Genomic DNA, 13258 nt, shown 5'->3' with positions numbered 1-13258 from the left:
TAGAACATCAGCCAGACATTAACATAACTTTCCTTTTTGTCTTCACGGCTCTCTTTCTCTCTCTTTCTTCATTAGTTTAATCCTCATCTCTCACTCTCTTTTTGGCAAGAACTCTAATTGATCTAGAGTCTTTGTGCCAAACGTGCAATTATTGGAGGAACCAGATAAAAGAGATCCAGCAGAAGTCTAGGCTCTTTTCTCTGCCTTTAGGCTCATATAAGTGGACAAAAACCCTCATCTAATCATGCACCTCTGGCCTGCTAAATGCTGCCCAACACAGGACGTGCAACATGTGTGTGGTAACTGCGTAACTCCAATGAATGCATTTATTAACAATTAATTAGGAACATATTATTCAACGTTTCAAGCCCAAAATGTAATCCTAACAATGGCATTTTAATGCAAAATGGCAATAAAAAGAACAGTAATTAATGCCTTTTTGAAGACAATATAAAATCAGTTCACCCACAAATGGAAAATCATGTAGTTTCAAACCCTTATGCTGTAACCAGGAACACAAAAGGAGAACTTTTTGTACAATCTTTAGCTCTTTTTCCATACAACAAAGGTTACATAGAACAAGTTGGCCACGTGATTTTTTTTCCCCCAAACCACTTGAGTGCAAGCCACAGCCCTTATTGTAAACTACCAGCAGGCTTTGGTGGGCATCGGATGCTTTCACAAAGGAAGGTGACTGTTCACAGCTATTTACAGGTGACTGCATGATTGAGATGACCAATCAAAACGTTCCTGAGGGTTTAGTCATGACTGCGGGGTGTGGCTTGCGCTCAAGTGGTTCGGGGGAGAAAAAAATAAAAATCACACCAAGCTGATTAACTCCAAAAAGAACAAAAAAAAAAAAAAAAAGCACCATCGAAAGTGCTGCAGAAAGATTCTTCAAATCTGTCTACTTTTGTGTTCCACATTAAAAATATAAACACAGATTTGGAACAAATTTTAATTTTTGAGTGAACTATTCCTTTAATAAATGTCCTTGGTCTTATTGTGCCTAATTCATCAGTGCACATTATTCTTTAAAAAAAGAGGGTGAAAAAAACCTCACTTGGTTTTCATTAAAAAAAAAAAAATTAATCAAAACTTTCTCCATCTCTAAAACAGGGGATTGGACAGACTGTTTATGATGTCATGACATCTAATGAATATTAATTAGGCAATTCTCACATTGCAACATAACCTTCCTGGACTGCCCAGTTACAAAACAAATTAATATTGATGAGCCAGTCCTAAGCAGATATGACACCCCTCGCCAACTTGGCATCTGAGATGCATTTTCAGAGCAGCTTTACGTTGGCTCACATTTATTTACATGACCTTTAAGTGTTTTGATAAATATCTGAGACCACACATATCCTCACTTACACACTACAAATGTATAGATATGGAGATCTGGTCTTGAGTATGTGCTCATTTCAGAGACATCAAAACTGTAATGCTAGCAATTTAACATCAAATTTCGATCAAAAAATGAAATGTGTAAAATCATTTAAAGAATTAACATTGGCTGCATAGATATAACTTCATCCAATTTGTTTGCAGTAATCGTGACATAATTAAGCAATATCGCACTAAAAGAGCAACAGACTCATCAGACCGCTTTTCACTATACAGTTAAGTACTGCTATATAAAATCAAGCCCTGTCCAACATTATTTTTCACTGAATATTCAGTTTCACTCAGAGATACATCATATTACTGAAGTTAAAAGTGTTGTTAATGTCATTTCATATGGTCTTTAAATAAATAAAAGTAATAAATGAACAAGTCTAGGATTTAGAACCTCTTCAAAGATTTGTCTATCTCAAACTGATATGCACCTCTATCTCTGTAAACTTTTGTTACATTTGCATACAAAGTGACATGAAGACGGCAGGACAGGTTACAGGAAAGCGTAGAGTTTAACCTTTAAAACAAATGTGTCATGCCTCAGCTTCTCTCACCATGTTCAAATGACCTCATTCCCACCTTTACTTCCTCTACCTCAGCGAGATGGGTGAACACCGCCTTTACTGCCTGCCCCGACCCTGACCCTGCTGTGAAACTGCCTCAGGAATTAAAGACCCCAAAAAAAATTGAGAACAAGGAACGCAAAGTCAGAAGTTCAAAGGCTGCTGTAAAGCAGTACCGGACAACAAGTCTTGAAAAGGATGGTTCACCTGAAAAAGAAAATTTATTTTAGCATTTACTCACCCTCTTGTTGTTCCAAACCTGACTCTTTTTTTTTTTTTTTTTTTTCTTGCATGGAGCACATTATGGGGTATATACTTTTCCATGACATGTCCCCTTTATATTTGCTTAGAGAGGTTGTAGTGAAGGGTGACATGACTGAAAATGCCTGTCAAACAACGTCTCGTAGAAACAGAATGCTGACTCATTACGAACAGGAGCAAATTTCATGCAAGTACATTCGATGGTGGATCAACACTCACCATTTCCTATCTTGGATTGCACTTGTCACTTGACAACCAATCTCCTTTATCCACTAAAACCTACCTTGTGGGAAAGGATGTCAAACCGGTGAGCGTGAGAGATGGAATAGCATATAGATTGAGGCAGATATAAAGGACAAAGACATGAGCAAGGAGATCTATCAAAGGATGCCTGAGGATTGAGAGGACATGTAGACAGGACACGAAAGGAAATCAGCAGAAGGAAACTTTTCAAAGGAATAATGAATGAATGACAGGCATACAAGCTGTTCAGATCATTTTTGTGCCATTTTAACAAGAATAAAAAAATGAAGTACGAATGTAGCATACAGCCTTCTAAGGGCACGTTACCTATAACCTATAATGTTGTTTTAAAAAATTATTATAAAAACGGACAGTTCCGGTCCTCAATACTGATTGGTCGACAGCTGTGCTTTTTTCATGTTAAAGCACAGCTCTCACCTCATCACTGAACTTCTATTGACCTGTTTTATGTGACGTCACTGTATGACCACGCCACCAAGTTTGTGACCAAAATTCTATATTTCTTCATTGTGCTGCACAGTGGGATGCGACAAAAGTCGGTGAAGTATTTCTTACTATTTATAAATCTATAAAAAAGTGATACTGCTGTTTAATTACCAGAGCCAAAATGTAATTTTTCTTTCAATAAAGTATGAACTTTTAAGTGATTCGGCTTCATGAAGTGAGAGAGCAGGGATAAAAACACTTGTGTGTCTTTTGCTCATTTATTTAGACATGTCAGTTATCTGTACACGTCAATTACTGTGTATGTATACAATCATCGATTTGGATACAATTAAACTGGGAATGCACATATGAAGATGGTATTCATAACACCCAGACTGTATAAAGGTATGTGATAATTGTAACACGTAGTGAATGAAAAAAACACTCTAATGTGAATATATAGTATATATTTAATGTGTATACTAATGTTAGTCAATAAACAACACATCATAAGATTATGAAGCACAGACTTTATTCATACCACCAGACCACAATGTGAACACATTAGTCTTATTCACTAATATGCCTCGTGATTTCAGTGTATTCTTCATGAGATAAAAGCAGCCCTTACATTCATACAGATGGGATCATCACAGACGTTTTGTAATATTTTGACCAAATCAGTGTACCTTCTGAATGAGAAATGTTTACGGTGATGTACCGGTAGGCGTGTGCACTCGCCGGTCACACATCATACTCGCCGGCATACAGAGGTAAATCATGGATAAAATATATTGAAATGTCCGTGAAAGTCAAATTTAGCAATATTTGTGCTGAACTCAGACCTGAATACACCTTTCCTGGGACTTGGCATGGATCAAAAGCGGTTTTTTTAGGTTCTTCTTGATATAGTTTAACGGATGTTTTTCCATTCACCGCCATTGTTTCCTCCCGCCGATGGTCACAAATATGTTGGCTGCGGGGAAAAAGTGACGTCACTGAAACAGGTCAATTTGTATCACTTTACCATAGCCAACAATTATTCTTGTTGCCTAGCAAAGTTCTGTTGGAAGGATGGCATTTAATCATTCTAATTAAAAGAATAACATTTTAATTAACACTTGTGTCCTTAATATTGCTTTCAAGTTTTATAAAAGCAATAAGGCACTCACGGCTGTGCCTTAATATTGTCACGGCTGAAGGGCGTTCAGCCGTGAGTATATTCACAATATAGCACGGCCTCTCATACCTTATTGCTTAATTAAGTAAAGGTGCAGTATATAAGATTCAGAAACCCTTGTTACTAATGACACCTGTGGCCATTAAGTGAACTGCAGCCAGCTACCTGTTGCTCGTGCTCACGCTCCTGCACACACTCCATAGGGATGCGAGTGAGCGAGCATCGACCAAAACAATGACGTAACGTACAAAGAGACAACGTGATTCACCGGCATCATGCTGACAGATGAGGTAGCATAATTAAAATTACACAGTTATGATTGTTTTACTACAAACTTTGAGATTGTATATTATATTTGACTCTCCAATGCTGGAACGGGGCTAAAACAAAATGTGGATATAGGTTTGCCTATGCAAGACTGTAGTTTAAAGTAATCACTTTTCTTTGCATGATTCACTGACTGCATTTATACGATAGCCTATGTCGGCGTTAGCTATCTAGCCAGCTTTATCAATAACTGTTCGCTAAATTTGGTGGATGATGACAGTAGCTGTTTATAAAATAGCCTGTACATTATAAATATGTTGACACAATTCAGTATTGATGTGATTCCATCACAACTGTCATTTTGATATATCGATGCGCTATTGTTTTATAATAATAGAATGTATATATTTTCTGTATAACCAAGTTACGTTACACTAATAAATTGAGCTTTTTGCATTATCTTGAACATTGTCTAGCATTCATTTCATGTGTTATTGTAGTTTAGCTAAAATTACACAGATCAATCTTTATGGCACTATATTTCACATGCTTTGCAGTTATATAAGCTTACCTGTCCAATAAGAAGAACGCCAATTCAGGGTTGGTTTTGATCCCAAAAACCGAACGAAGGTCCCTCCAGGAATCAAATGCCCTGCCGATGTTCACTCTAGTTTTCGCTCGACCACAATCATGTTCCCACTTAGCCAGACGGGATTCAGTAGATAAATGTTTTTTTATCAGAGTTTGTGTAGGAGTCGGTGTTGTACTGGAAGCCAGACGTTTGCTGGATTTCATCTCTAAAATAACATTATCTAGTGTTGCAGACTGTCTGTTGACGCGGAAGAGAAGCTATTACTGAGGCAAGGCTCTCAGGAGCGTGTATAAACGTCAAATCCTTTGGATTTTCCCGGCAAAAGCGACCCGCTCCCTTTGCATGAAAATCGGTCTACAGGCTTTAATAGGCAACCTAGGAAGTCCGGGAGGGGCTCATTTTTTAAGTTGCGCTACAAGCCGTTTACACATTGGCAAAAAAAAAAGAGCGAATATTACATGAAAATTGTTACATATTGCACCTTTAGGTAATGTAAAGCTACAGCAACACATGTGAACAAGATCCATATTAATGTACAGTGTACAGTATTTGGACACTTTTGGACAATTAAGTCACACTTAATTTATGAATTTTGTTGCATTAAATAATGAAATATCAAACCAAGTGGCATCTGCAAACAAATTATGCGCTCTCAGAAATAACTTCACATGGTTGTCACTAACTTAATTTTTTGGGAGTTACTTACGCTTGTAAAATGCGGTTGTCACTCTTGTATTTTATCGAACTGTATGTGTACAGAACAGGATTAAGTACTAAAAATTTACTGACAACATTGGACTCAAGATGGCGCTGAGTATGGCTGCTGCGTTGCGAGCTCCGACACAACATTGCAGTTTTTTGTTTGTTTTGTTTATAATTCTTATGTTTTTTGTCTTGGATGTTGTCTGCCTTATTGTCTACGACAGACAAATACTTTTGGACATCGGTTCAGCAATTGCACACCATAAACCGGACTTTAAATACCTCAATGCCGACCCGCTGTTTACAAACACGCCAGTGGAGCCATTTGTCTGGGCAGCCCGGCCGCGGAAACGCAGAAGGAAAAGGGGAAGGAGAGCCGGCGTTCTCATCAGAGTAAGACGTCATGCAAATCGACCCCCGCTACCCAGTATTCTACTGGCAAATGTTCAGTCTCTGGACAACAAGCTCTGCGAGCTGAAAGCACGGATCTCTTTCCAATGAGAGACGAGGGACTGCTGCATAATCTGCCTTACGGAAACTTGGATATCTGCTGAGATTCTGGATTCAGCCATCGAACCCGTGGGGTTCTCCGTGCACCGAGCGGACAGAGCAAAAGACCTCTCAGCTGATGGTGTATGTTTTATGATCAACAAATCCTGGTGTGATCAGAGGAATGCACATTCTATCAAGTCTTTCTGCTCTCCTGATTTGGAATTTCTCATGCTTCTGTGTCAACCATTCTGGCTACCGAGGGAATTCACAGCGGTCATTATTACTGCTGTGTACATCCTGCCACAAGCCGACACAGACCGGGCACTCAAGGAACTGTATGGGAGAATAAGTGAGCAGGAAACCGCGCACCCTGAGGCCGCGTTCATTGTGACCGGGGACTTTAACAAAGCCGATTTCAACTCAATCACACCAAATACCACCGACACATCAGTTTCAACACACGAGGGGACCGGTTTTGACCATTGCTACTCTCCCTTCCGGGATGGCTACAAATCCCTCCCCCGCCCACCATTTGGCAAATTGGACCACTCTTCCATTCTGCTTCTGCCTGCTTACAGGCAGAAACTGAAACAAGAAGCACCCACCCTCAGAACGATCCAGTGCTGGTCGGACCAGTCAGATTCCACGCTACAAGACTGTTTTGATCACGCGGACTGGGAGAAGTTCCGGTCTGCCTCTGATGACGACATCAAGATTTACACTGATAGCGTAACGCGTTTCATCAGAAAGTGCGTAGAGGATGTTGTTCCGACAAAAACAATACGGACCTACCCCAACCAGAAACCATGGATATATAGCGATGTTCGCACGGCACTTGATGCGCTGACCTCCGCTTTTAATTCCGGGAATGCGGAGGAGCATAAACAAGCCAGTTATGCACTCTGCAAAACTATCAGAGCAGCCAAACGCCAGTACAGGGACAAGATTGAAGGACAGTTTAACACCACCAACTCTAGAAGCATGTGGCAGGGAATTAATATCATCACGGGCTACAAAGGGAATAAAAACTCTGCCGTGAACACCGCTGCCTCTCTCCCGGATGAGCTTAATACTTTTTATGCTCGTTTCGAGGGAAATAACACCGCCCTCACGGAGAGAGCTCTCGCGGCCGAAGCTACAGAGGTTAGTTCACTCTTCGTCTCTGTAGTGTATGTAATCCGATCCTTCCGACGGGTGAATATCCGTAAAGCCGTGGGTCCAGACGGCATTCCGGGCCACGTCAGAGCATGCGCTAACCAACTGGCTGGTGTTTTTACGGATATTTTCAACCTTTCCCTCTCCTTGTCTGTGGTCCCCACATGCTTTAAAACGTCCACCACTGTGCCTGTACCAAAGCAATCCAAAATCACTTGCTTAAATGACTGCCGTCCTGTTGCTCTGACCCCCATCATCAGCAAATGCTTTGAGAGACTAATCAGAGATTACATCTGCTCTGTGCTACCTCCCTCAATGGACCCATTGCAGTTTGCTTACCGCAACAACCACTCCACTGATGATGCCATTGCATCTACACTACACACTGCTCTCTCCCACCTGGAAAAAAGAAACACTTATGTGAGAATGCTGTTTGTAGACTACAGCTCAGCATTCAACCCCATAGTGCCCACCAAGCTTGATGTGAAACTCCAGGCTCTGGGTTTAAACAGCTCGCTGTGCAGCTGGATCCTGGACTTCCTGTCAAGTAGATGCCAGGTTGTTAGAATGGGCAGCAACATCTCATCACTGACCCTCAACACTGGAGCCCCACAGGGCTGTGTTCTCAGCCCACTCCTGTATTCCTTGTACACACATGACTGTGTGGCAACACATAGCTCCAATGCCATCATTAAGTTTGCTGATGATACGACAGTGGTAGGTCTGATCACCGACAATGATGAAACAGCCTACAGAGAGGAGGTGCACACTCTGACACACTGGTGTCAGGAGCACAATCTCTCCCTCAACGTCAAAGGAGCTTGTGGTGGACTTCAGGAGAAAAGACAGAGAACACAGTCCCATCACCATCAATGGAGCACCGGTGGAGAGAGTCAGCAGCTTCAAGTTTCTCAGTGTCCACATCACTGAGGAACTCACATGGTCCGTCCACACTGAGGCCGTTGTGAAGAAGGTTCATCAGCGCCTCTTCTTCCTGAGATGGCTGAGGAAGTTTGGAATGAACCGCCACATCCTCACAAGGTTCTACACCAGCACTGTAGAGAGCATCCTGACTGGCTGCATCATGGCCTGGTATGGCAATATCACTGCCCACAACTGCAAAGCCCTGCAAAGGGTGGTGCGAACTGCCAGACACATTATCGGAGGTGAGCTTCTCTCCCTCCAGGACATATATACCAGGCGGTGTGTGAAAAAAGCTTGGAGGATCATCAGAGACTCCAGCCACCCGAGCCATGGGCTGCTCTCACTGCTACCATCAGGCAGGCGGTATCGCAGCATCAGGACCCACACCAGCCGACTTCATGACAGCTTCTTCCCCCAAGCAATCAGACTTTTGAACTCTTGATCTCTCACAATCAATATACATCAGCACTGCACTTTATTAATCTTATTATCTCACACTGGACTGTCATAATTAACAACACACTGGCAACTGACTATCAACCGACAGCCTGAATGTCAATACAGTACAATACAACCTACTGTATATTTTATATATACTATATATACTATTTTTATTGTATAGTGTGTATTCTATATTGTGTGTATTGTATACTGTACATTGCATATTATTATTTGTATATTGTTTTGTGTGTAATTATGTGTATATTAGACTTTAAATTGTGTTGTGTAAATCTGATGTTTATTGTAAATTGGCATATGTCTCATCACTATCATGACTGCTATGTTGCTTGGAACTGCACCCAAGACTTTCACCCACTGTTGCACTTGAGTATATGGTTGTGTGACAATAAAAGTGATTTGATTTTTGATTTTGATTTGACAACCGAATTTAGCTGCAGTGTATACGTTTTTTCATTCAACAAATTCAAAATAATGTCTATATTTCCTCTGTTAATTGTCACACGCAAGTCATACATTTACACCACACCCTTCGGCTATCACAGAAGCACAAATAAACATACATATGAACATGATTTATGTTTAACATGTATTCTATAAAAATATTATTTTAGAAATGTGTAACCCAAACAATGTACTTAAAAGTAGTTACTTTAATTGAAAGTCAATAACACTACATTTAAAATGTAATGTGTTACACTAATAATTTAGCACTAAAAAGTAATTAGATTACAGTACTTAATTACTTTGAAGATTACACCCAACACTGTTGAAATCTAACTAATTACTCACTACTTTATTTGCTTTAACAATGTGTTTGTGCTATATTCCTTTAAAACTTATTTTTTGCTTAATAATGCAAATACACAAATATACACTGGCGGCCAAAAGTTTGGAATAATGTCCATATTTTGTTGTTTGTTTCGGAAGGAAACTGGTACTTTAATTCACCAAAGTGGCATTCAACTGATGACAAAGTATAGCCAGGACAACACTGATGTAAAAAACAGCACCATCACTATTTGAAAAAAGTCATTTGATCAAATCTAGACAGGCCCAATTTCCAACAGCCATCACTCCAACACCTTATCCTTGAGTAATCATGCTAAATTGCTAATTTGGTCCTAGAAAGTCACTTGCCATTATATCAAACACTGCTGAAAGCTTTTTGGTTCGTTAAATGAAGCTTAACATTGTCTTTGTGTTTGTTTTTGAGTTGCCACAGTATACAACAGACTGGCATGTCTTAAGGTCAATATTAGGTCAAAAATGGAAAAAAGAAACAGCTTTCTCTAGAAACTCATCAGTCAATCATTGTTTGGAGGAATGAAGGCTATACAATGCTTGAAACTGCCAAAATACGGAAGATTTCATACAAAGGTGTACACTACAGTCTTCAAAGACAAAGGACAACTGGCTCTAACAAGGACAGAAAGAGATGTGGAAGGCCCAGATGTACAACTAAACAAGAGGATAAGTACATCAGAGTCTCTAGTTTGAGAAATAAACTCCTCACATGTCCTCAGCTGACAGCTTCATTGAATTCTACCCGCTCAACACCAGTTTCATGTACAACAGTAAAGAGAAGACTCAGGGGTGCAGGCCTTATGGGAAGAACTGCAAAGAAAAAGCCACTTTTGAAACAGAAAACCAAAAAGAAAAAGGTTAGAGTGGGCAAAGAAACCCAGACATTGGACAACAGATAATTGGAAAAGAGTGTTATGGATCTTAACCCCATTGAGATTCTGTGGGATCAGCTAGACTGTAAGGTGCGTGAGAAGTGCCCGACAAGACAGCCACATCTATGGCAAGTGCTACAGGAAGTGTGGGGTGAAATGTCACCCGAGTATCTGGACAAACTAACAGCTAGAATGCCAAGGATCTGTAAAGCTGTCATTGCTGCAGGTGGAGGATTTTTTGATGAGAACTCTCTGAAGTAGTTTAAGAAGTTCTGAATATTTTTTTTTAATTGTAATAGTAATTTTTCACATTATTAATGTCCTGACTATACATTGTGATCAGTTGAATGCCACTTTTATTTCCATAAGAGCAAAATCTGTACATTATTCCAAACTTTTGGCCGCCAATGTATTATCAAGTGTCCAAATACTTTGTGTCATTGTATACACTGAATACCGTCACAAAGCTGAAAAAAGAGAGAGATATCATTTTTAACTATATCTCCCAGCCCTAATTCAACCCCTGTAAGGGTTGATCCATGAACTATCACCACTGTGTCCATGATCAAGACATTTAAACACAGGTTACTCCAGAGGCACTGTCCATGTACAAAGAAAACAAAGGGCGATGCAAGGCAAAATGTTAGCCTCGGTCACCATTCATTTTCAATGGAAGTGAAACTGAGGCCTCCTCTTGTGTTCCACAGATTAAGTCATACAGGTTTGGAATGACAAGAGGGCGAGTAAACAATGAAAGAATTTTCATTTTTGGATGAACTGTTCCTTTAAATGGCTATGTTTTAATCATAATCCACTTGTTGGATTTGGTGCAGCAGTACCTGGTAGGTGTCCCACAGTCTAATGGTACAGCGTAATGGCAGCTCCCTCATCAGCAAATTGTTCATCCAGCGGAACGCAAATTGTAGGTACTCCACTTCACATTTCTGAAAGTGCACATGGACGTCCTCTGTGGGTGTAGAGAAGAAAGCAAAAGGGTTTATATCCATTTGGTGGTTGTTTCTACAAAGTGCAGTACTGGGAATAGCCTTGTGTATATGTATGCCACCCCCACTGTTTAAATAAGCACCCAGGCCCTGAACTAAGACCATCAGGCTATTGTTGAATTCTCTGCACACCTGTTTCACTGAATTAATATTATAGACCCCCAACGCACGTGTAATTATATCGATTGAAAGGAGAGAGAAAGCGAGAGAGATTTGCGGGGAAGGGAAAAGTAGGTATGGTGTTGAGTTTATTGAGAGGCTGATTTCTCTGATAAGCTCTCTTTCAGTCTTTGAACAGAATAAGAATGCCTCTTTCAAAAGCAGTCGTATTGACAAGATTCCTGATAGATACTGGTGGAAAAATGGTGAGAGCTCTCCAAAAGCACAGAGAACGAGTCAGATCTATCTGAAGGAAAATGGAACCTTACTCAGGCCATCTATAAAAGAAGCAAAAATACCATTTCAAAAAATGGTTTTAAAAATGAATGATGTTCGCAATGTTACATAAACGTTGCATCATAATGGATTCGGCTAATGGAGTGTCACCGGTGTGCGGTTTTAACATTATCAGAAATCTCTTTGCAATCCCAGTTCTTTAAAAACAACAAAAGGCCTGTTCACACCAAGTCAGATGCCAGTTAATAATTTCTCATACAATTTTGTAACACCAGTGCAGTCTCTGAAAGGAATGTTCTGGGTTGAATGCAAGTTAAGCTCAATTAACAGCATTTTTAGCATAATGCTGTTTAGCACAAAACATAATTGAATCGTACCTCGTTTATTTAAAAAAAAAAAAAAAAAAAAACTGTGGTAAGAGGAAGGTAATTACAGTACAGTGGAAGTGAAAGGGAACAGTCCACAAACGTGAAAAAAAAAAAACACTTTCAAAAGTATAGCCACAAGATGTAAACATTATACATGTTAACATGCGATAAAATTGCTTACTAACCTTATTTGTGCAAAGTTATATCCAATATTACAACTTCACTGCCACGATGACATAAAGCAGTAAACCCTGCAAGTTATTTTATCTCACTAAATCATGTTAACATGTATAATGCTTACGTCCTGTGCCTATACTTCTGAAACGGCAAGTATTTGAATGTTTATGGACTGACCCCATTCACCTCCATTGAAAGTGCTGTACTGTAACAGACATTTCTGCTTTTTGTTACATAAATGAGGGATGAGTCGAAATTATCTTCTGTGGTAATCAGAATTATGCCACAAATGCTGTCGAATGAGCTTTAACATGTACTTAAATCCAGAACGTATGCGAACATTCGGAATGGGTTTCAAGAAAAGTCTTAATGCTGCATTACTTCTCCCTTTTTTTTCTTTTCTTATTTTTTTTTTTAGCTATAATCATGTTTTATATATTAAAGAGCAAACTGGCACACATTAGCAAAACAATAAAAGGGATTCTGTAAAAAGATTGAAATAAATGTCCTGATGCACAAAAGGTATTTTGAAAGTTAAAATAACTAATGGCTGTCGGCATATTAAAGACAGATCTTAAGGAATGGTAAATATACCGAGTGTAATAAATTATGAATTGAATAATGTATGTGCTAGACAGACAAGGCGAATAGTTAACTTCGATTCAGAACCAGCATGTTATTATTCAAACATGTCTAGTTATTGGAGCAGCGACAAAGCTCATTTATCAACCTGAATGACGTTGATTTTCTTATTTAAAAAAAAAGAGAAAAAAAAAAAAATAAATCACATTTGAAATACCACATTCTAAAAGAACTAGTGTATGTTTTCAAGAATGCTTGCTTAAGCTAGTGCAGTGGTCCTCAACTGGTTTTGCTTTGAAAAGATTTGTGTCTCTGCAGAACAAAAATGGGTGTTTCCCAATTAGAGGGCGTTTTCAAACCAGA

The 13258-nt window shown here is 39.5% G+C and overlaps 1 protein-coding gene across 3 annotated transcripts in view; it reads right to left on the bottom strand.

The window, feature by feature from the left end:
* Positions 1 to 13258, bottom strand: part of LOC127415039 (TBC1 domain family member 22B-like) — a 103324-nt gene that overhangs the window by 27498 nt on the left and 62568 nt on the right. For all 3 annotated transcript variants that reach the window (XM_051653518.1, XM_051653519.1, XM_051653520.1), the window contains one exon: positions 11208 to 11335. In XM_051653518.1, the coding sequence (XP_051509478.1) occupies positions 11208 to 11335 (128 nt within the window). The remainder of the gene's footprint in view (positions 1 to 11207; positions 11336 to 13258) is intronic.

Source organism: Myxocyprinus asiaticus, chromosome 24 (genome assembly GCF_019703515.2).
Source record: "Myxocyprinus asiaticus isolate MX2 ecotype Aquarium Trade chromosome 24, UBuf_Myxa_2, whole genome shotgun sequence".
Lineage (NCBI taxonomy): Eukaryota > Metazoa > Chordata > Actinopteri > Cypriniformes > Catostomidae > Myxocyprinus > Myxocyprinus asiaticus.
This window is presented reverse-complemented; position numbering and strand designations above follow the sequence as displayed.